General features: G+C 32.8%; 1 protein-coding gene across 1 annotated transcript in view; it reads left to right on the top strand.

Moving 5' to 3' along the window:
* LOC111697868 (acetylcholine receptor subunit alpha-like) overlaps window positions 1-23856 on the top strand; it is a 38075-nt gene extending 14219 nt beyond the window's left edge. The window contains exons 8-16 of the mRNA XM_023468004.1: window positions 1189-1325; window positions 1646-1739; window positions 2675-2747; window positions 9067-9085; window positions 11269-11394; window positions 14966-15065; window positions 15724-15828; window positions 21623-21724; window positions 22051-23856. Coding sequence (XP_023323772.1) covers window positions 1189-1325; window positions 1646-1739; window positions 2675-2747; window positions 9067-9085; window positions 11269-11394; window positions 14966-15065; window positions 15724-15828; window positions 21623-21724; window positions 22051-22167 — 873 coding nt within the window. The 3' untranslated portion in view covers window positions 22168-23856. The remainder of the gene's footprint in view (window positions 1-1188; window positions 1326-1645; window positions 1740-2674; window positions 2748-9066; window positions 9086-11268; window positions 11395-14965; window positions 15066-15723; window positions 15829-21622; window positions 21725-22050) is intronic.
* The last annotated feature ends 1107 nt before the right edge of the window (window positions 23857-24963 follow it).

The raw sequence follows: 24963 nt of genomic DNA, 5'->3' as shown, positions 1-24963 counted from the left end.
TAGGAGGGTAAACCAGAGCCCGAAATTTAAAAGAGTATCGTTGAACGAAACTCCCGAGTTTCCTTTTTGGGGTCTTGGCAATTGTGTAGATTTTGATTTCAGAAATTTTAAAAAATGAAGAATATGAAGAAACTTAATGAAATAATATTTCACAACAAAAATATTGATATCCACAAATATCCACAAAACTGCCTAACCCCAATCTTGAAACCCGGGTTTCAAAACTGGTTTTCATAACGATACCCTGTCTTAAGTTTTGGGCTCAGAGGTGTACGCATCTTTTGTACTGCAGTTATACTCTCAGGGCTGTAAAGTAAACACAATATACGGATGTCACAGCCCGGCATGGGATCCATCTTTAACATAAAAAATCAATGAAATATTCTAGTCATCGGAAACTATTATGTGAATTATCAAAATTAAACGCTTTTATCTTTCCCGGATACTATAAGGAACACTGATACATCTATTCTTGTTTACAGCCCAGAGAGAACTGGTTTTGATATGTATGCAGAGAATATTCATCCATATCCATATCTATATATATTTAAAGTTGTAATCTTTTGTTTGTCTGTCGTCATTGTGTTTGTTTGTCCGATCATAACTCAGAAACCCCTGGCCAGATTTGCCTCAAATGGGGATTTGAGAACTTGGTAGGGCCACGGAAATGTTTTTTGTTTGGTTTTTAAATTCTAAGAAATGAGTGGGTCAACTTTTATAGAGGGGAAATTTTCGACTACGTGCGGGTAAACGGCGGGACTTACTATGACCCTGAAAAACGCTGGGTTCCCAAACTAGTTTAATACACTAACATTTCTATTTCGAGCATATTATGTTTAAGAATTAAAGTTATTATTGGATTTGTGTGGCAGCAGCATCTGGACAGGGAAGATAAATGTATTGTTGAAGAATATTCAATATATTTTATATTTATTTACATTTACTCAATAATATAAACCAATATTTACAAATTTTCAAAGTTTGATATAAATAATAATAATAATGTAGATACATATTACAGGTATTTAAATCCCTTAATTTATAGCTTAAGTTGAATTTACTGTTTATAAGCAGCGGATTAAAACTTATGCTATTCTTTTTCATCGGAATGACAATCATTATCAATATCTCTGTATTTCTATCTATTAATATCTATTTATCTATCTATCTATCTATCTATCTATTTAGGTATCCCTGTCTATCAGTATCCTGTTGTCCCTTACTGTGTTCTTCTTGCTACTAGCTGAGATTATCCCTCCTACCTCCCTGGTAGTTCCTCTACTTGGCAAATTCGTCCTCTTCACCATGATTCTAGATACATTCAGGTAAACTCCAGGTCGGAGGTCGGAGGTCAGAGGACAGGTAACTTTAGGTCGGATGTTAGAGGTCAGAGGTCAGGTAAATTTCTGGTCGGAAGTCAAAGGTCAGTTAAACTTCAGGTCAGAGGTCATACGGTCAGTTAAACTTTAGTTCGAAGGTATGAGGTTAGTTACACTTTAGGTCGGAGGTCAGAGGTTAAGTAAAGTTCAGGTCGGAGGTCAGGTAAATATCAGGCCGAAGGTTTAAAATTTATGATTCATATATTTAGGTCGCACAGGACATACATTGCAGAAAATAAATTTTTTAAATGAAATATCTATTTCAGTATATGTGTAACAGTTGTCGTGTTAAATGTTCACTTTCGAACACCACAAACTCATACAATGGCTCCTTGGGTTCGCAGGTTAATATTTTTATATGTTATCATTTCCAAAAATATCCTTGAATCATTATCTAAGACATTATTTCGCTTTCTTTTTTGTAACATTCGTTTTTTCCTTTTATTCAATTTCTCTTCCTTCTCATTCCTTCTGCTTCCCGTTTCCTCTCCCCATCTCTCCCATTCTCATTCTCTATACCAAATTGCAACCCCTTTTCTGTTTCGCCCGTTTCCTCTTCCTTCCTTATAAACAAAATCGTTCAAATGTTTCATATCTCCTTCAATTTTGAAGGCAGACCACATTTTGGAAAGTTCATTTTTGATACACATATTATTTCATTTATCAAATATTGGAAATCAAAGACGACTTTCAAGTCTTCTCTTAATTCGCCATGATTATTGGGACACCCTGTATATTCTAGGGAAACTTAAAATGAAATAAAGTGAAAGAACTGGTATAAAGTATAGTTTATATAACGACAGTATGTTACTGATCCAATGCCTTGGTAAATCTTATATTGGATAAAAACAAGTTGAAAAACTAACTTGGCAAAACTATAAGAAAGGAGTCAGGGATCTTGATATATTTTTTTTTCATCAATTTAAAGAAAAAGGTATTCCATCTATAAAATTAGCACTAGAAACACATAGTTAAAGATACTGTACGTGAAATTAATATGTAATAGAACCTAATATAGAGCACTATAGATACTTTCTAGGAAGACACTCCCTTTAAACAAAACTGTTAAAGTTAATCGTGAAAATTAAAGGAATCGCGATCAATTCAGCACTACAGACTGGATTCAATTTTGTTCGATTCTTGCAAAAATTATCCAGATTAATGTTGGAAAATGGAAACGTCTCTTTTCTAGGATTTAAGATGGAAAAAATGTTTGTAATTGATTCAGATGTTTTGAAAACTATTTAGGTGCGAGGTTCTAAAAAGTCCTTATTACTCATTTATCCATACCTCAGCCCCTGTCTGTGAGGTGGGGGCGGGGCCTAGGATCCCCTCCTCCTGTGCTGATCAGACCGAGTACAACTATAGGTACACTGTGTACATGTATTGTACTGCACTACTTAACTATACGGTTAAATATCGACTTCGGGCTTGCAGCATTTAATATAAATTAAAAATTTATCTCAGGGGACTGTTGACAGCATTTCAAGCGACATTTCATTAAAAGAGTTTTATTCTCAATTTACAACGGTTTCCTTCAAACATTTTCCTTAGTTACAATGAAAAAGACCAAACAGGTTGTTTTCTTAATCTTTAAAAGGGATCAAAATATTTCATTATCCTTCGTTGTCGCTGCTGGAGTTATAGGCACCGCAATTATAAATGATTAATAATCAGATAGAAAACTAAGACTCTCTTTTTTTTCTTCGTCATCTTTGTATAAAGAAAGGTATAAAGGGGGGATCCGAGATCAATGTAAAGGTTGCTTGAAACTATGTCGATATTCCTTTAAGTTTAAAATATCTAAAACTAAAACTTGCCCTCTGCCTGCCCGGCCTTCATTCGATTATTAAACACATCGAATATTAATGTTTAAAGAGTTTTTCACAGTTTTTATTGCTAAAAACCCTAATTAAAAAAAATGAACTGGAAAAACTCTTTTTTAAAATCCTCCTTAAATGTTGTAGAACTATTACAAGAGCAGTTTTAGAAGAACCCTTAGAGTAGAAATGTTAAACATTTTTTTAAAAGATGTTAATTATTGTTGTACTTAGTTGTGTTAGCACCTAATTTGGTAGTACTTCACTAAATTCTTTACTTAATGTCGTCTTTTTATTCAACAGTTTTCTGGTTATCACTGTATGATTGTTTTAGTGTTGATGAAGTTGAGAAGGAATTACAGATTCCAGAGTTTAAATTGTTAATTTCCTGTAAAGGGAATGTACATTAAATATAAGTGGAACTGTTAAATCAAAATACTGTTTTATTTCCAATATTTATTTAAATATTTTCATTCTTTTACAAAAACATCGGTTCTATATTTAGAAATAGTTATAATAAAATATAATTCTTAATTTGATCTTTAGTATACAAATTAAACATCACATATAATGATGAATGTTTTCATCAGGGTTTCAACTCGGGGGGAGGCTGGCCAGCCACAACCATGTCTTGTCCGAGCCACATATTCTCCTCATTTTCTCGTTTTTAATTGTAACATTCTTTTACTGATAAAACTATTTTTTAACTCTTTGTCAGTGGCCCCGTTAGGGCATAGATAAAAAATTCAATTAAAAAACCGGTTTTTGATTTTTCTCAACTATATCCAAGAAAGAACGGTTTAAGAAGAAAATCAAAAGTGTATCCAATGGATACTCAGATTAAGTAATCATTCTAAAGTTTTCAGCTCTGAGCTGAACTAGCTGAAAACTTTAGAATGGTGTATATCGGGATTAATGCTTGATCCTCTCTTTTTGATAATCTCAAGATTAACATAATCTTGCAAGATTATCTTAAAAGTGCATGAAAAACGAGAAAATTCAAATTAATATTTAATCATCTGAGAAACTGTAGCAGCCAATCAGAGAAAAGCGGGCAACCAATGAGAGAACACAAATATTCTCATTGGAGAAAACAATTAACGGATATCCAAAGAGAGAGAAAAAGAGTGGATTAGGACAAAAATGAAAAGTTTCCACAGTAGATATTCGGATCAAGAAGTCAGGATTAAAGTTTATCCATTCTAAAGTTCCCAGCTCAGAGCTGAAAACTGTAGAATGGGATATCCTTAATCCCGATCGATTAATTAATCTGGAGATTAATAACAAGAGGAGAACAAGCATTTTTTTATCTCGAGATTAAGAAAAAGAGTGGATAAAGCATTAATCCCGATATCCACCATTCAAAAGTTTCCAGCTCTGAACACTTTAGAATGGTGGATATCGAGATTAATGCTTGATCCTCTCTTTTTCTTAATATCGATACTAACCTAATCTTGTACTTGTATCCTAAAAAGTGTATAAAATTCAACAAATCAGAGTCGCATATATGAAGCCGATAAATTTAAAATTTTGCGCGCCATTCAAGGTTATTATATATACAGAATCGAGAGGGACTCTAATTTAAAAAAACGGTTTTTGATTTTTCTCAACTATATCCAAGAAAGGACGGTTTAAGAAGAAAATCAAAAGTGTATCCATTGGATACTCAGATTGAGTAACCTTGATTAAGGATATCTCATTCTAAAGTTTTCAGCTCTGATGAGATTTCATTTTCACCAAAATAAAATTTGACATCAATTATCATGGATTCGAAGATTCCAATATCTTAAAATCATTGCGATATTTTTGTCTAACCATATTTTATATCCTAAAGTGCAATATTGCCATGTTGATAGGTATTTCCTCCTCTCCTGGGCTTTATAAGATAAATGAAGAAAAGGGAAAACTTTGTGAAAATATTATAAATGTCCAGAATTAGACAGAGTTGAGACCAGATAAAATATGGATTTCTTGAAATATAAAATCCCTCCCTACACCCCCTCCCCTATCCCCCCTTACCCTTAGCACCGCTTATCAATCCATCAGGGTCTGATCGAATCATAAACTGATTTAACAGTTCGGTCCTTCTCCCAGCAAGTTTATTACTTTTGATCCCAATCTAACCTGTATTAAACATACATTTTCGGTTTCTCGTTTAAACTTTTAACGCGTTTCAATTGAAATAATGCAAATATAGACAACACATCTACCTCTTGTTAATCTCCAGGGGGGAACAAGTTTCACAAAGAAGACACAAAAAAGTTATAAAAGATATCACATTTCAGAAAGTTAAAGTTAAGTATTTCGCTATAAAAGATAACCCTGTACAAGCTACAGCTATAAACTATAAAATATAAGAACCTAAAATTGACATCATTTAGATTAGCTAAAAATAAAATCTCTTTTTTTACTGCACAAGTTAAGATGGTGTTTCGTTTATGTCATTCTTGATGAAGTCCTTGCTTCTTGTCTTGTTATTTGACAAAAATTTTTTTTTTTAAATTCCACTGCTGCCATCCTAAAGATAGAGTATACGAGCAATAACTTTATATTTCCAGGCATTTCATGTAAAATGTTATAATCCTAAACTTGGTTTATCTGTAGTGTATAGGTTCTATATACGAATATATATATATATATATATAAACAGAAATTTCAAATAAAATATCCCAGTAGTGGCAAGAAACATCATGGCAATAAAAAATAAGAAGAATTGCTGTTTAATGAAGACAATCAGATATTTGGGGTTTCAGAAAAAAAAATCTCAAGATAGATTTGTACAAATCAAAGTGTCAAAAAACGCTTTAAATGGTCGTTTTCAGTCCATATGAGGGAAGGTTTAAAATTATGCGGAAATATCTACAAATCCATGTTTGTGTCTGAAAAAATAAAAAAACCTAAATTTGTTTAGCTATTTTCAAAAACTAAGCAAGTCATACACAAGTTTCCCAACTTACAATGTGTCAATGACCCTTGCATAGAAACCAAAACCACTTTTACAGTGATTTAACATATCCAAAGAAATTAAGTCTTTGCCACAAACTCTTGCCAAATGCTCATGTGACTCATTGCTACTCCCGCCGTTTACCCGCGCTTGGTCTTAAATCATTTTAGCAGTGCCCAGGGTTGCCCGAGAAATAAAAAAAAATAAAAAGGTTTTATTAAGATTTCAGGAAGTAAAAACTAAAACCTTTAAATTTGACATTTTTTATGTTTATGGAAATACCAAAACCGTTTTTTTGTGTTTTGTGGCCCAAACGTCGATTTCCCATATATTTTGTGCCAGCCAAAATTGACCGATTTTAGTTCCAACGCGACATAATTTTTTGTTCCGTTTGCTTCTTTTATAATTTCTCCTTTCTACCTTGGTTGTTACTGCTGTTTTATATTTTAAATATAAAATGAAAGTAGATGCTGACTCAAAGAAATAATTGCTATTTTATTTTTTAAATAATTGTTAGACATGTAAGTAATTTAACTATGGGTCGTTAATTCTAAAAATTATAAAATCAACACATCTAAAAAAAATTGCATTTCGCAACAAACTCTATGTTTCTAATCCAAATATCTTGGCAACCTGAGGTCTGAGACATTTGATATATATCATTCTAAAAAAGTCAAATTTAAAATATCAAAGGTTTACACACTAACGTTTCAGAATTATATAGGGAGGAGAAAATTTGAGTTTTTGGCAAAAACTCAATTCCTTTATCTGATATTATTTTCCTAAAGTTGATATGCAGAATTTTTATAGTATACGTAATATACTTAGGCATGTCAGATAGATAATAGAAGATTAAATATTTAAAATCATGAATAAGTTAATTTAGATAAAATTTAATTTACATAGATTTAGAAATTAATAAATATATAGTTTCCCTAACTGTTGTAATATGTTGCAATAATTGCTTGAATTAAACCAAGGGACGTATACATGAATTTGTTTAAAGGGTCTGGAACATTACCATACTACCAGGAGGGGGGGGGGGGGGTCAGACGTCGTAGGCCCCCTCCTTGTATACGTCCCTGACTGTTGAGTGTTGTTCAGTGTACATAATACCGCTTAGTATAACACTGAAGAGCTATGAAAACGATGTGAAGGGTTACACTTACACACACACACAAATGATGACGACCTGAGAATTCTTTTTTTTTGGGTAACCCTGAGTTTGTATACACTTACTCATCATGCACCAGCTTCTGATGACTGTGTGCACAGTCTCAGCAGTGCTATGCAGAGTACAGTGTAAACCAGCAGGGTTTCATATCTGTTGTTCTGTACAAATTCAGCGCTGTACATATAAACCGTTTGTAAAAGTAATAACTCAGACCCAGGCTTGAATCTTATTGTCTAATAGGAAAGCTAAAAATAGAAAGATGCTTATACCTAATGTCGGATACAAGACAAGCTAGATAATCCGTTATAACTTGAGATAATAGTTTGGTAGAGCGAGGGCAGCTAGTCCGGGTTAGATAGGAAAATTGATTACGGTTCCCCCAACATGGAGAATAACGGAGCTGCCATGTTTGAAACCCAATAGGTTTAGTATTCATCAAGGGATTACAGAAGTTGGTCATGCAAGAATATGTCCGTCGGTCGAGGCGGATAGATCCCACAGCTCTCACCATGAAGCTTAACGATATGGAGTATTTAAACGTTATCAGAGTAGAGATGGAACACTTCACGGATCTCTCTGTCTTGACCGGCAGACATATTATTGCATGACCAACTCTTTCAATCCCACGATGAATACTATCCCACCTAGGGTTTAAAACATGGCAGCTCCTTTATTCTCCGTGTTGGAGGGAACCGTTTTCAATTCTCCGCCCAAACCCGGACTAGCTGCCCTCGCTCCGCCAAACTCTTATCTCAAGTTATAACGGATTATCTTGCTTGACTTGTATCCGACATTGGGTATGAGCATCTTTCTATTTTTAGCTTTCAAATTAGACAATTAGATTCAAACTTGGGTCTCAGTTATTACTTCTACTAACGGTTTATATGTACAGCACTAAATATGTACAGAACGAGCGAAATGGAGAAGATAGGGCTGGGCACATTCCGACTTTTTTGAAATCGTTCCGTTCCGTTCTAGAACGAGGGCCTCCAGCTAAATCGTTCCGTTCTTGTTCCTCTTTTTTTTATCGTTCCGTTCTCGTTCCGTTCCGTCCCGTTCCGTTCCATTCTGAGTAGAAGAACGGTCTTCCCGTTCCGTTCCGTTCTTGGCGTTCTTAGTTGAAGAACGGTTGCATCCCTCTTGTTCTGTTCTTAATTAAGAACGTTTCCATATAAGAACGCGTTCTAAGCGTTCTTTTTTTTTCGGACCGATGGGATCGTTCTTGATCGTTCCGTTCGTTCTCGGCAAAGAACGATCGTTCCACCGTGAACGCGCCCAGCCCTAGGAGAAGATGTGGTGATTCCTTGCTTAGCACTCGTGAGAATGTGCACGATCTCTGACTGGAATATTTAAGTGTATACAAAACAAAGTACATTAAATTGTACATGTGCAAGAATATGGTAATTTAGTGTACATGTTCGAATCAAGAGGTACATTGATTAAAAATCATCATTTTTCTTTATTTTTCAGAGATCGCCCTGCCTCTGGAGGAGAGAGGATTCTGATTAGAACATGCAATGGACTTCATGAGGTATTTATTTGTGTTTTCTGTATTTTGAACAAATAATTTTAAAGACAATTAACACAAAATATCCGCATTAGCTTAGAATTTAGACAGTTTGCAACCATTTTATTTATAAAATTGAATTTAAACTTATCACTATATATAAATAGAGCCATACTGATGAGTCCTAATAGCTAATAGGACGAAACACTGTGTCTATAATATCCAGGTATAAAACCATAAAGATAGTCCGGAGATATCCAGATATAAAGCCAGAGCTGGGAATCTTAGAATGGGATATCCCTTATCCCGATCAGTTATTTAATCTGTAGATTAATAATAAGAGGAGAACAAGCATTATTTAATCCATGGACATTAAGAAAAAGAGGACATCAAGCATTAATCTAGATACCCGCCATAAACAGTTTAAGCGTTGGAGGTCAACGCTGTAATCTTACCAGACCACAATTGTTGAATACAACGTGCGCACTGGGTCAATTCTACAGTCTACATCTGGGTAGTAATGGTGATTGATTTGTGACTTTTTTATAAATCAGCTAACCGCCCACCGGAGGTTGCTGCGTTTTCACTTAATAGAAATATTGCAATTAAAATAAATTTCAAAACCGTCCATACGATTGAAAATTGGGTAATTTCCTAGTATACGATTTTTGGACCCCCCCTCCCCCCCTCCTATCAATTTTGTACATGGGTGTGACAGGAAGTTTCTTAACTTAACCTAACCCGTGGCCGCAGCGCTCGGCCCCCAAGCCCATCCTAGCCGCAGCGCTCGGCCCAGAAAGTGTCTTAACTAACCTAACCCATGGCCGCAGCGCTCGGCCCCCTAGCCCATCCTAGCCGCAGTGCTCGGCCCAGAAAGTATCTTAACCTAACCTAATCCTAAATAACAAAAAAATAAATAATAATAAATTTGCTGAAAAATAAATGGTCATGTACAAAATTGATAGGAGGGGGGGGGGGTCCAAAAATTGTATACTAGGACAGACCCGAAAATTAAAAATTTTAATTCGGATAAATCCCCGTAAGGCCCCCTTCATTTTTTTAAAATTTAATGTTACACATCATTTTCTTGGAAATTTAATGCCATATTCAAATCTGAAAAGTACTTAAAAAATCAAAATTGAATGAGTAGAAAACTCACCAAAAACATTAGAGTTAAAAAACCCAGATTTTTCGACAATTATTTAGTTATAACTCCATTAATTTTTAATAATTAAAAAAGCGCTTTTCAGATAAGAACTCAGTATTTCCAAGAAAATGATGTAAAACGCGAAATGTTTCAAAATAGTTTTTTTGACCTTACGGTGATTTCATTAAATCGTCAATTTGTAACTGTATACACTTTTTTAAAAGTAAAAATGCAACAACCCCCGGTCGGCGGTTGGCTTGATTCCAATATTGATCATCCTTACTGGGTATAGTCCAGACTGAATGCATATACAGTACATGTGGTACCGGCTTGGACTATGGAACTTTTAGAGAAGGTTTATGTTGGATTTAATTTTATCTTTTTTCAGTTTTGAGATTGAAAATGATTACATCAAACAATTATACCTTGATAGATTAAACTGTAGGAAGCGTACTTCCTAACCATTTACAATTGAATGAAAATCCCGAGGATGGTGTGTTTGTCAGATCAAGGATCGATGAGATTTCAAATTTTTTAAATATCTTATTTCTAATTGCATGGTTAACCTCAAAAGTGAATTGCGCATATCTGCTGTAGATTCCTATTGGGAGGAAATGATTAGAATTAAACACTTTGCAAGAAACACATGGACGATATCTTCCCCATTTATGATCAGATATAAAAGTATAAAGGGTATCCTATCAAATAGGACTTGTCCTAATTTTCTATAAATAGAATATCACTTGAAATTACAAGGACAGTCAATTTCAACTATTCAAAGATCTGAGTTTGATGTAATCAGTTTTCAAGATCCAGAATTCCTACAAATGTAATTTATGTTTAATCTGAGGAATCCCGTGGACTGAAACTACAGAATCTGAGGAATCCCGTTGACTGAAACTACAGAATCTGAGGAATCCTGTGAACTTAAACTACAGAATCTGAGGAATCCCGTGGACTGAAACTACAGAATCTGAGGAATCCCGTGAACTGAAACTACAGAATCTGAGGAATCCCATGAACTGAAACTACAGAATCTGACAACAAAAGAAACAAAACTAGAAACTTAGTTGAACAGAAGATGAGAATAGGAAGAATTTTCCAAACCATTATGAACATTCTTTTTCCCATTCGCCTCTTTTACTTTAGAACATGTCGCAAAAGATTTCTAATTTTAACTATATTCTTTAAATTAATTGAAAAAAACCCTTAGCGATAAAAGAGAGAACAGAGTCGACATTATTTTTATTGTTATCTGGTTCTCACTGTACACAAACAATTCATTTTTATTTTTTAGGCATCCTTATCTTCGAGACAATTGCTCTGAGTATACTTTCAGTCCCCCAGCTCAACCTAGATCTAATCATAGTCCTTCAACTAGACCTATATCTTCACTCAGCTACTCATCAAACAGACATTCAAAGTAGGATCGCAAGTTCTTTTTACTTTGCATTCTTATTTTTTAGACTTAAAAAATTCTTGACTTATAAAAAAAATTAATTGAACGGATTTCTAAAAAATTTTAAAAAGTTATTTTTTTTAAAAAGCCGATTACTGTTTTGTTATTTAGCTACAGATTCTAAATCGACATGTTTTAAAAAGCCCTGGAAAATGGACATGTACACTGTACAGTGTACACATCTATGTGTCAAATTAAAAGCAAAAATTTAATATATATATTTGTCCAACCTTTCTTGCCAATTTTTTTAAACCATCATATAGCGCATGCACCTTTAAAGTCAGCGGTATTATTTAGTTAATGAGTTAACCTTTAAAAAAATGGGCTATGAACATTGGTAAAATTCAAAATCTTTTCTCAAAGATATTTTTCTAAATAGTTTGAGACGGTGTGACCCCCAGAGTTTATACTTTAAGGAACTGTAGAGTGTAGACGTAACTTTATATGGTTTAAGGAACTGTATAGTGTAGACGTAACTTTATATGGTTTAAGGAACTGTAGAGTGTAGACGTAACTTTATATGGTTTAAGGAACTGTAGAGTGTAGACGTAACTTTATATGGTTTAAGGAACTGTAGAGTGTAGACGTAACTTTACATGGTTTAAGGAACTGCAGTAGAGTGTAGACGTAAATTTATATGGTTTAAGGAACTGTAGAGTGTAACGTAACTTTATATGGTTTAAGGAACTGTAGAGTGTAACGTAACTTTTTATGGTTTAAGAAACTGTAGAGTGTAGACGTAACTTTAAGTAACGTTTACTTTATAGAGCAAAGAAACATGTCCGATTCACAAGCCTTTGTTTGATCAAGGATAAATTATATATCATTATTTTTTCATTAATATATTTTTGTTTATGGTTTCTCTACAAAGATTATGAGTAGATGCGGCAAGATCAATAAAGGAAATTAACAGAAACACGATATTTTATTAATATTATTACTGTGACCGAGTCTAGGTGTAAAAGATACCGTTGTGAATATAACATGTCACTCTATAAAATCAATTGAAAAGGAATTGAGTCTTTGCCACAAACTCTGCTTTTCTAAACCCTATATCTTTGGATTCCAATGTCTTAGACCTTTGAAATTTCAAACTATGAATTCTGTTAGATCAAATAATGTAAGTTTGAAATATCAAAGATTTGCGACATTGGTTTCCAAAGATATAGGGATTATAAATCCAGAGTTTATGGCAAAGACTCAATTCCTTTTACGTAGCATGGACAAAGAATGGAATTTAAATAATTTAACACCTTTAACCCTATGGTGTACTTGAAAACCAGGATACGGTGGGGGGGGGGGGGTCAATTTTACCCCCCACTCTAAAGTACCATGTTTTTTGTCCAAATATGACAAATGATACGTCATTGGAAAGCTCTTATGCTCTACTTTTAAAACCTGCAATAAAAAATTGTATTAATTTTTTCAAAATCCAGTTTTTTAGTAAAAATGACTAAAAAAGGATAAAATATACACTTTTAAAAAGCCCTTTGTGGCGGCGTAGTGGCGGAAGACGAGGCTTTTGAGGAGTTTTGAACCGAAGGTCAAGACGCGGCAAGATGAGCAACTTCCGGCCACGTCACCAGCTATTTTGATATATATTTTTACGTTTTGATAAATTTAGTATCTTAAATTCAGTAATAAAGTATTTATTTAAACCGGTCGTTTATCAAACTGAGCGTAGCTAAACCTTGACCATTCCATTTTAAGTATGCAAAGTGTTTTCAAAATTTTAAAGAAACTGATGTATTATAACGAGTTGTATGTAAATAATTTGCAAACATTTCTTGTGCAATCCATTTTCTTATGTCATAGGCTTTCCAAAAGCTAAAAATCTGACAGCTGAAAATGGGCCAAAACAAAGATTTAGTTTGTTAAGGGTTCGAAAAAATAGTAATTCTAGCAATGTTTCTGAGGACTCATGCATAAAGTATAAAAGCCCGTATTTAGACCTAATAGGAGAAATAGGGGTTAGGTGTTGGGTCATTTCATAGAAACTCGTTTCATAAAAAGACATTGATATAGAGAGGACATTTCATAGACAGAACATTTCATAGAGAGAACATTTCATAGAAAGGACATTTCAATAATAGGAAATTATGTAGATTTATAAATATAACAATTCATGAGTAGGACATTTCATAGATAGGAAATTTGACAAGTAATCTTATCTACTAAATTGTCTCTGAACAAAATGCTTTTGTTTCAATGAAATGTCCTGTCTATGAAATGTCCTATTTATGAAATGTCCTGTCTGTGAAATGTCTCTTTATGAAATCTCCCAACACCCTTTTTAAGATGGAAAATCGAATTTCCCATAGAATATAACAGATAGGAGACTAGAAGTCGGCTTTTCAAGGTTTAACCTCAGGCAGAAACCCAAAGGAGTTCCGCGAAGGAAGCACATGCTCTCTTTCTGTCTTTTAACTCAACGCTGCCTGCGCGAAACTCCTCTGCACATCCTGCCGAACGAAAAACGCCTAAATCATAGTGTCCTATCTCTTATTCTAATCAATCTATAATCTTCCCCATTGTTGCAAAGATAAAAGTTTGAAAGGTACTGGTGTAAATCGGACATGCCCATTCTTTTTTTAATTTATTTAATGGAAGGCCACTCGAAACCTCTGTAATATTCTTGTGTTTTTACCAGTTTGTACACCTTGACAACTACATAAAATATTGCAACATAAATTTTGATGAATATTTCTCGTGCAACCTAAAAGAAAAAGGAAAATCTGAAATTAAAAAAAATATTTGTTAGTAAATTCATTTCAAATTTTTATATCAAGGTCATATTTTTAGATTGGAGGCTTTTAATACTATTAAAAATTACCAGATATTTAAAAAAAATTAAATTAAATTAAAATTAATAAAAACTTAGAGTTGGATTTCTTTTGTTTGAACAAATTGGATCTTTTTCCTGGAATTCAAAAAAGAATTTCCAAAAACTGTTCAAGTTTCAAAGCTTGAAATTTCTAAATGGTTTGAGTTGAACTGATATTAAGAGGAGATTTAGTCAATAATAGTAAAGGAATTGAGTCTTTACCACAAACTAAGATTTTCTAATCCCTTTATCTTTGCAGCCTGATGATGTAAACCTTCGACATTTAAAACTTAGACTTTTTGATATAACCGAATTTAAAGTCTCCGACGTCGGGTTTAAAAGATATAAGGATTAGAAAAAACTCATTTCCTTTCACGTTCGATTAAAATCTATATATCCTTTAGATTCTTCTTATTGTATGTAGAGAGCTATGGAGAAGAAACCATTCTCTTAGATATTTAAATAATATTACAGGTTTACAATATCAGGTTGCAAAGATATAGGAACTAGAAAATTTGAGTTAGTGGCAAAAACACAGTTTCTTTGTTTTCTCATTCTTTTGTGTAAAATCATTAAAAATATCCAAGAAAGGATTCAAAGAATTTACAAAATTTGCTGATACATTTCAGTTAAGACAGCTGGGCCGGTCAGGCATTAAAAAAATCATTTAAAGAGGAAGACATACTGTAACATAATGTATTTATTGTTTAGGTTACCCTCAGGAAGAGAAGGATATCCCCTGAATGGAGGATGTAAAGTGCATGGTCGATCTACAGAGAATATATATCCTGAGTACACAAAACTAGATCAGGTAAAATACAGGGATACCCACAAAAGTAGAGACTTGAGAGATGACATGTACGGAATATTTTCTGTCTTTTTTATGATGTTAACTTGTGTCTTTCATTTCATTAAAGTACATACAAAAACATAATATGTTTTATTCCAAAATTTGCAAGAATTTTTAAAAATAAGTATCTATAGCTTGTTATTTTTCATTGATATATAATCTGATAAAGGTGCTAAAACACAAAATACTTATAAAAGATCAATATTTTTAAAAGACAAAAATTTGAAATTTTCCTAAAGTTGATAAAACAAGCTAAAATTTAAAAGTTTAAATTGGAAGAGTGAACTTCACTCTTCTTGTCAACTGATCTTAATGTCAGTTTGTCTCAAACTAAATTGATTCAAAACCAGGATAAATTCCCCCATTTCGAATTTATGGAGAATTTGATATTGGTTTGTACTCTGGAATGGAAGGGGGGGGGGGGTCGACTAAACTCTCACTGAAAAAATTCTTTTTTACTTTTAGTATTCAAGTTTTAAAAAGTAATATGGTAAATAAAACAGTATTAAAATCTACCAAAATACTAAAACACTTTTTTCTTCTAAAAAATGTAATTTTTAACAAAAAATTTGCAGAATTAGATTTATCAAATATCTAATTAAATTCTACAAATGTAAAGGAGATCGAGGAGAATTCGCGACGCTTGTGTCCTGAAATCTATAAAGCTCTGGAGGGTATTCTATTTATTGCTGAGCATAAGAAGAGAATGGAAGAATCAACCAAGGTAACAGATCAAATCTATTTAATGCTGACTCAGGTGGAAACTGTTCAAGATAAGGAAAATAAATTTAGGACATTTTCAGAACTCAGTTTAACTTAAAAGGACTGTAAGCGTAATTCTAAGTTATCTTCCATTTATAGAGAGACATCTTCGATTAACAACGGTACCCTTTAAACCTTTGTTTGATGAAGGATCTCGTAGATATTCTGATTTATATAATGGCAGGAAATTAGCTGCAAAAAACCCCCCACTAGTTTACACTAGTGTATCTGAGCCCGACATTTAAAAGAGTATCGTTGAATGAAACTCCCGATTTTACTTTTTGGGGTCTTAATATTAAAGTAGATTTTAATTTAAGAGATTCGAAAAAATGAAAATATGAAGAAACTAAATGATATAATATTTCATATTTCTACAAAACTGCCTTACCCCATTCGTAAAACCCGGGTTTCAAAACTGATTTTAATAACGATACTCTGTCTTAAGTTTTGGGCTCTGAGCCCGAAATTTGAAAGAGCATCGTTGAACGAAACTCCCAATTTTCCTTTTAAGGGTTTTAACATTTGTGTAGATTTGATGGATACCTTGTCCTCTTTCCAACTTTATACAAGACTATTAAAGAAGACTTTTAATAACAGCATGATATAGTACTTCATACCAAGGAGGAGCATTTTGGATCTTCGACTTAATCTAGGATTTCTAGATTTAGCGGGAGATTTTCATGTTGAAGGCTAAACCCATAGATTTATAACAATATAGATAGAAAACTATATGTCGTCTTTTAGGGATTTAGGGGTTTTTCGTTCACAATAACCCTGAGACAGAAGCTTACAGGAGTTACACGAATGCCGCGTTGAATTGCAAATTTGCAAGACAAAGATAGAGCATTCGCATTCAATTACGCATGAAAAATACCAAATGTTTATAAAAAAAATGTCAATTATATTTTCGAAAGTACACTTCAGGTCGTCAAAAGAATAAATGTATAAGCAAAGAACAATTAAAAAAATGTCAAACCATGATCTCCATAATAAATATATCATTGTTTATCGAAACTTTCTTCCGTTTGCATATTCTACAATACTTTACTCAAACAAAGGATATTTAAAGATCAAAGAATTGAAGTTTTGTTATTTTGAAACTAGATATTCCTTGATATTGGTATGATGGTAAAGGATGCAAACACAGTTCAGGGGGTAAAGTTTCAAAGAGTTGAAAAACAGTTTTTAAGTTAAGTAGAGTAGGAAAACCCCATCTGCATACTTTTATAAAAACAGGCATGGCTACATTTTTAGACTAATTTATTATGATACAGGCACTCCTGTATGCCGAGTCCATTAGTGCCTGATCCAATCAGGGTTCAGTCATGTGTTTGGTGTCTATTCTGAACCAAAAGAAATAGCATGGTGGTAACATCTATCTCTCTATCGATCTCATTATCCAATTAGAGTTATGAATCCTTATATCGGCGCTATCAGTAAATGGAAATATTTACTTCTACTGAAACTACAGGGTCAAGGAAGGCAGACAGTTAATGTCCGTACAGTTGTCTCTGAAGTCTCATCCTTTTCGGGTATTCCTGTATGTTGGAAATAAAACCTGACACTGAGTATGTCATAAGTATATCTCCAGTGGAATGTAAATCACGCTGCGTAAAGTTTAAAATTTCAAAAAGCATTGTTTCAAACTCCTCCAGTGAAAATGAATTCCCTCCGGTGGTCTCCAGTCATGACACGACAGCATTTACATTTTTTTTTTAAATAGGAAATTTCCCAAAAACCTTGGCATTTGGGAAATTTCCCAGATACCCAGGCATTTGGGAAATTTCCCAGATACCCAGGCATTTGGGAAATTTCCCAGATACCCAGGCATTTGGGAAATTNAATTACTATTGAAGATACTCCAAACTATTTATGGTATACTTCATGAAATTCTGTATTTGACAGATCAATTAATAATTATAGCAGTAGAGCTGAACCAAAACTTTAAAAGAATCAATTTACAAAAATATATTTGACGGGAAGTCCGTCAAAAAATCAGATTTAAACTATTTTCAGTTTATGTTATTACTGCAAAGATACTTAAAGTGACTGAGGCAAAATTTAAAGAATTTGAACCGCGATTTAAATTGAAGCCGCGGCTCAAATTTGGTTGTTTTCACTTAAAATTGCATTCAATGGTTCAAAATTTAAGCCGGCGCTCAATTGAAACCGGGTTTTGGCGGATCTAAGACGCGGCTCAAATTCATTAAATTTGGACACTATAAGCGTAATTTTAAGTGACTCTCCCTGGAAAGATAGCAATGTCCGATTTAAAAGGGTACCCTGGAAACCTTAATATAATCAAAAATGTGAAAGATAGCAATGTCCGGGTTAAAAGGGTACCCTGGAAACCTTAATATAATCAAAAATGTGAAAGATAGCAATGTCCGGTTTAAAAGGGTACCCTGGAAACCTTAATATAATCAAAAATGTGAAAGATAGCAATGTCCGGTTTAAAAGGGTACCCTGGAAACCTTAATATAATCAAAAATGTGAAAGATAACTTTTGTTAACTAGAAAAGCGTTCAAATGAAAATAAACAGTTTAAATAAACAAAAACATACATAGATATAATTCATACTTGATCAGACAAAGCTTTTCAAGGTACCCGTTGTAGATCGAGCATTGTCTTCTTTTGCATGGAGAGTTACAATAACGCTTATATAGTCCCTTTAATTAGAATTTTGTTTACTGTTTATTTTGTTCAATTTTGTTTTTGTTTTTTAGACATGGAAAATTACCTCTTCTAAGAAAGCAATGATTCTTATAAATTCCGTACTGCAAAAGAAAATGGTTTTATTTGAGCTGTTTGGAATTTTAAACAGTTATAAAGTCAAACATTTCCATTGGGATAAGAAAAGTGTAAACAGCAAGATAAATTAGTATTTACTTTAAATTAAGGACGGTGTCTCTAATTTCAAGTGGTTCACTGGAATGTCTAATTCACAACGGTGCATGGTTCTTTTTTTAGTCAAACGAGTGAGATATTCTTATTTGTCTATATAAAGATATTAGTTTTTGTTTTGGTTTATCAATAAAAGTGAATTGCGGATTGATGTATGCCAAAAACCAACAATGAAGTAAGTTGTCAGAATTGAAAACGGTAAAAAAAACGGTAAAATTTTCCTCGTTGTACTTGAATATACAATTAAATGGTGCCGCTGTGAATCGTAAACTAAAATTCACGCAAATAATAAATAAACTTTATAATGAATTAGGTGAATAAAAAACATCATTTGATTTATAGTTATAACGGAAAATCATCGTGTGTAAAGTGGAAGGCATAGAGTCTATGTGAAATGATCATTGGTCCATTATGAAACCAGCCTATTTCATAATTTGGTTTTCTTTTAAAATTAATTTTAGATTTTCTCTATCCAGGGCCCAAAAGGATATATAGCATAAATATGTGAAGTACACCTGCAGTATGGAAACAGTACAACAAAATGACCGTTTTACACTTTTTTCTAGTAAATTCCCCTCTAGTATATATTCTATTCTCTATGGGTTTCCACCGGCCTTCATATCCATATTATACTCCATCCATGGATATATTTTAAACTTTGCGGTTGCTATGTGAACTAGCTAAAAGTACTTGCGCATTCAATTCCTTTAAGTTCTCAATTGTAAAATTCACTAAATTCGTTTAAAACTTCTAATGATATTCAAGAATAAATAAAAAGTTTTTAAATTTAAACCCTCAATTTCACGGAGAGTATAATCTTTTCTGGAACAGTTTTTTTATATCAAAAAAGGATTATTTTAAATTGAAAAAAATAAAAATTTGAATATTATAAGTTTAGATAGAACCAGTTTAAGAAAGTAAAAAATATTATTTATTTTCAACATAGAGGTTCAAACTTAATTTAAATCCTCAAAACTCAAAGGTTCACGCCATGTACTATCTACAATCCCCATTTTAACTCATAAATCAACTCTTTAATTTTCTGTGGATGAAAATTTTGAACTCTTATTTATATAAAGAGTATTATTGTTAATCCACTGGCAGCCGTAGCACATTTTTACAATTTCCGAGCCAGGTCAACCACCGGTCCCAGTTTGTACTGTACCGCACAGGCATTGGCTTAATTAAGCAGATAATCAACAGGACTAGCCGGTGCAACAAGGTTGACGCGGTCAGCCTTTATGCTTCATATAGGTTGAATTTACTTTTACTAAAGGGGCAGAGGTGCGTGAATCGTCACGTTTTACTGGACGGTCTTTTTTCAAAGACACAAAAAATGGCTAAAATATATCTTTTCTGATTTGACTCAATTAACATATAAATATTTTTATAAAGATTATGATATTATGTTTTAAGAAAATTTTATAAATCCTGTGTTTATAGATCTAGATTCTAGAATTACGAATTTATAATTAATGAATTCTGACAAGAAACAAAACTACTCATATATACATTATATTTGATATTTTACTAAAAGAGCAATTAGCGTATATTAAAAAAAATATACGGTTTCTAACAATAAATCAGTGTTCGACCAGCTAGCTGCTAAATAAAAATTAGAATTTAGAGGAAATTATTTAGACATTAAAAAAATATCAATAAGGTTATTTGAAAGTGAATATTGTTTCAACTTAAAGGGACTGTTAAGGAAAAATGAAACGGGGTATAGGCTAAAACCTGTAAATCTCAGGAGTTGATTGAGACCTATAAGAGTTCTTTCTTATGTGTTCCCGTCTCAAGAAATTGATATAAAACCGTGTCAAAACAATACCAAAACGTATATAAGATTTTGTATAAGATTCGTAGTATTAAACAGATCATATTCAACAAATACGCAACCAAACTGAAAACTACGATATTCCAGTGAAGCCTGAGAAACTCAAGTTTGCTCCTATTATTATTTGAATTTAATATTCTTTAAGGGAGCTCTGGTCACGTGGTACGGACATATATATATTTATACGTTTTGGTATAATTTGACACAGTTTTAAGTCAATTTTTCGAGACAGGAACATCGGATAGATGTCTTAAAGGTAGCGTTCAACTCCTGAGATTCTCAGGATTGAGCCTTTACCCCCTTTCATTTTTCCTTCACAGTCCCTTTAAGTTGAAACAATATTCACTTTGTTTATTTATTCTATATTTTAAGCTGGCAATGGCTTGTGTCAAGTCCAAGAAAGTACAAATAGTATTAATAGGGTTGACGAGATTGTGTATATGAAATAAAATCAAATAAAAAAATAATATGAACTCCATTTTGAAAATGTTGACCCTTTTCAGTTCAATTAGAAATTGTTTTATCTGCTGAATATTATTTGTTGATCAAAACAGAAGAAATCTAAACATAGGACCGGGTGGAAACATTTGGCACTTTTTTGACAAAAATGTTCAAATCCTTTCAGCACGGGTGTTTAAAGTTTCTAAAAGAAAAAAGCAAATCAACAATTATTTTTTTTTTCTTTCTTACTTTCAAATTCATTCAACGTTTTTGTAAATATTAATTTTCCATATTCCTACAAAAAAATTTTTTAAAAAATTTGAAGAAAAAAATATTTCAAAATATTTTCTACAGGTTTCAATAATCAACTTTGGCTGCGTTTTGTTCTTTCCTATTGTGACAGGGCTACTAAAGATATTAAAGAAACTGTCGGATATTATTATCTCCGACTTAATTGCATACCTGATTTACAATTCTACTGCATCATTGCATTTCATGGAGGGTCACTTGAAATAACGATTACAGACATTTTAAGATTGTCATTTTTTACATTGTTTAAACTGTGTTGTCTAGATAATTGAAGATTGGAAGTATGTTGCAATGGTGATGGATCGACTCTTCCTTTGGATATTTACAGTTGCAGTTCTAGTTGGAACAGCTGGCATCATTCTACAGGATTATTATATCAATATATTCAAGTATCTAGAAAAAGATAAAGTTTTATTTGATTAACATTTCTATTGACAAGAAGCTTAAAATTTAAAATTTACGAGCAGTAGTTTGAAATTTACGACTATATTAAACATTTTACATGTTTCCTTCAGAAATCAAGAAAATTTAAACTTGATCTGATTAAAATACTAGGAATTCTGAAGTCCATAAATAATTATAAAAACTAATTAGGGATTGTTTATCATTTCATTGAGTAGTATTTTACAGGTTTTATGATGTTTTTTTTTCTTGCTATAACAAAAAAGTAAATAATAATGAAATGATCCCAGGCCCCGACTTTGTATGATGATCGGCAGCCGATAGATTTCGAGATTTCCAAGATTGGTTTAGCCACCTCGAGACCTATGGCAGGACAGTATGAGGACGATGTCAGTTCTCACCTCTAATTTTTTTGTGGAGCCATCTTCTCGTCAAAAAATCATTGAATGTTAAAAAAATGATACATTTTTGGACCCGTGAAATTCATCAAACGTATGATAAAATAGAAAAAAAGTTCACGACTAATTTGATAAATTTCCGATATTGATTGATTGATAGTTTTTTTTTGTGTGGATCTGGTTTTTGTCCGTAAAGGAAAGTTTTGTGAACCGCCATATACTTTCAGATAATTACAGTAAAGAGAAATTTGCTGAGAAAACTGAACACATCATCTTTTGAGTTTTGAGCCTGATGTCAAAGCTTTTTTAAAATTTTAAACTATGACTATGTGAAAATATAAAATACCTAAGTTTTACACCATCAGATTGCAAAAATTTAGGGATTTGAAGGTTAGATAAATAATAAATGTATCCATTGAATAATATTATGAGCTGTAATAGGACCACGGTATATTTTGAGTTGTAATAGGACCACGGTATATTTTGAGCTGTAATAATAGGACCACGGTATATTATGAGCTGTAATAGGACCACGGTATATTATGAGCTGTAATAGGACCACGGTATATTTTGTCCAATTCCAACCAACAACAACGGATTTTTCTTGAATGTATTTGCTTAAATGGCTGGGAAATACAGGGTGTACCACAAAACATCACAGTTGTTTTGAAAATCGTCTTTCTAATCTTTGAAATATTTTGCGGCATTTGTTCGTTAACCTTCTTTTAAATGGCATGTTCCTTGAAACAATAAACACTTAAGTCTTGGCTTTTCCAAAATGCGATCTACTCTTTTGTCCTTTTAATTTTGGGAATTTTGTGCAGATTTAAATTTTCTACAGAAAATCAAAATTGTCGAAATCTTAACAAAATTCTTCATCTCGATTTTCATCTCGTTCTTCATCTCATTCTTCATTTTGTTCTTCATCTCGTTCTTCATCTCGTTCTTCATCTCGTTCTTCATCTCGTTCTTCATCTCGTTTGTAATTTTGAAAAAGCATTTTGAAAATGCTAGGACTAACTGGATTTTTTTTGTGATTACAGATTCAATGATTTTACTTCAAAACGTATGTTATCGAAAACTGTTGAAAATAGAAAAGACGACCTTGAATAATTCTCTCAATTGTCATGTATCGTGGGACACACTGATATTGTTTTTAGTTTTTACATTTTTCTACATGTAATATTTATAAATCTAAACAAGCACAAAACATCTGAATGTCAATTTAAAACCAAATGCATTTACAATATAATTATGCAAGAATGATTTATTATAAAGAATAAAATGACTCGCAAAATTAACGGAATCATGAATTAAAATCTATTTTTTATTTACTTACAATATTTTACTAGACGTGCTTAACATTTTTAATTAAGTTTTGTAACATTTTTCTTTTAAAGTGAAACCGGGGACGGAGTTGCACGGAGTTTTAAGAAGACTATTTATCAAAATAATAACCGTTCCTTGTATTGATTGGAAGAATTTTTAAATTGAAATTTATTGGCCGCAAATATTAAACCATGTAAATAGTACATAAAAAGTACAACATTGTTAGTAATAACTGTACCCTGCTCCTGTACACAGTACATTTACCATACTTGTGATAGATGTTGTTCTGTTTATATATGTACATGTTGTACAGACCAACTGTAAATGTTTATATGTATTTACTTGTATAAAATAAACAAAGAGGAAGTACAGTTTCTTTTCATTTTCAGCATGTTGTGTACACTGTACACTTTACACTGCACACTTTACATTGTACATTGTACAGTGTGCAGTGTACATTGCACAATACACTGTACACTGGACACTGCACACTTTGCACTGTACACTGTACAATTCGGAATTATGCAAATTACAGAGGGAAAAAAAATCAAAAACATGCATTTTTTAATCCACATTCATCTTATTTTTTGTCTGAGCTACATGCAACTTCCGTCCTTATACTTGCAGGTTTAAAATGATGTAAATTATATGTAGCATCAAAAACTATATTCTTTTTCTATAAATCAAAAACAATCAAATATTTAGCTGTGGTTTCATAGAAAAAAATCAATTAAAGTTCAGCAAGAAAAGCGACTCGCCCAAACTAAAAGCTGTAAAGTTGAAAATACAATGTAATTAGTATCTTTCATAAACAAAGACAAAGCTTAATTGTGGCTCGGGCACAGGATTTGTGTGGCTAAGGCGTAGAATTACTATGAATCAGCCACAAGGAGGTGTGGTTTTGCCACAGGGAGTTGTTGCTCAGGCACAAAATTGGTGTTGCTCAGGCACAAGATTGGTGTTCCTTAGCCACAGGATTGGTGTAGCTAAGCCACAGGATTGATGTGGCTCAGGCACAGGATTGGTGAAGCTAAGGCACAGGATTGATGTGGCTCAGGTGCATGTTTAATGTGACTTGGTGACTACTGATTGTGACTCTTAACCATGATTAGTGGGGCTCAATCAAATAGGTTGTCAAGTACTTGACAACCTATTTGGGCTCAATTAAAAAGGATTGGTATGACTCAGACGCAGAAATCGTCCTGAGCTGGGAACTTTAGAATGGTGGATATTCGGATTAAGTAGTTGGGATAAAAGGTTATCCATTCTAAAGTTCCCAGCTCTTGATAAATACAATATTCCTACTCCATGATTATTATACTCTCTCCCCCTCTAACGAGCAAGATAAATAAAACATTATTATTTGTGATAAATCTCGAATTTGTGGTAATTGGAACCAGTATTCTACTTGTTTGCACTTGCACAACATTTTCCCATCTATACATTATATTTCATACATTAACATTTTCCTTTTTT

This window comes from Eurytemora carolleeae, unplaced genomic scaffold, assembly GCF_000591075.1.
Source record: "Eurytemora carolleeae unplaced genomic scaffold, Eaff_2.0 scaffold285, whole genome shotgun sequence".
In the NCBI taxonomy this organism is placed as follows: Eukaryota; Metazoa; Arthropoda; class Copepoda; order Calanoida; family Temoridae; genus Eurytemora; species Eurytemora carolleeae.
This window is presented reverse-complemented; position numbering and strand designations above follow the sequence as displayed.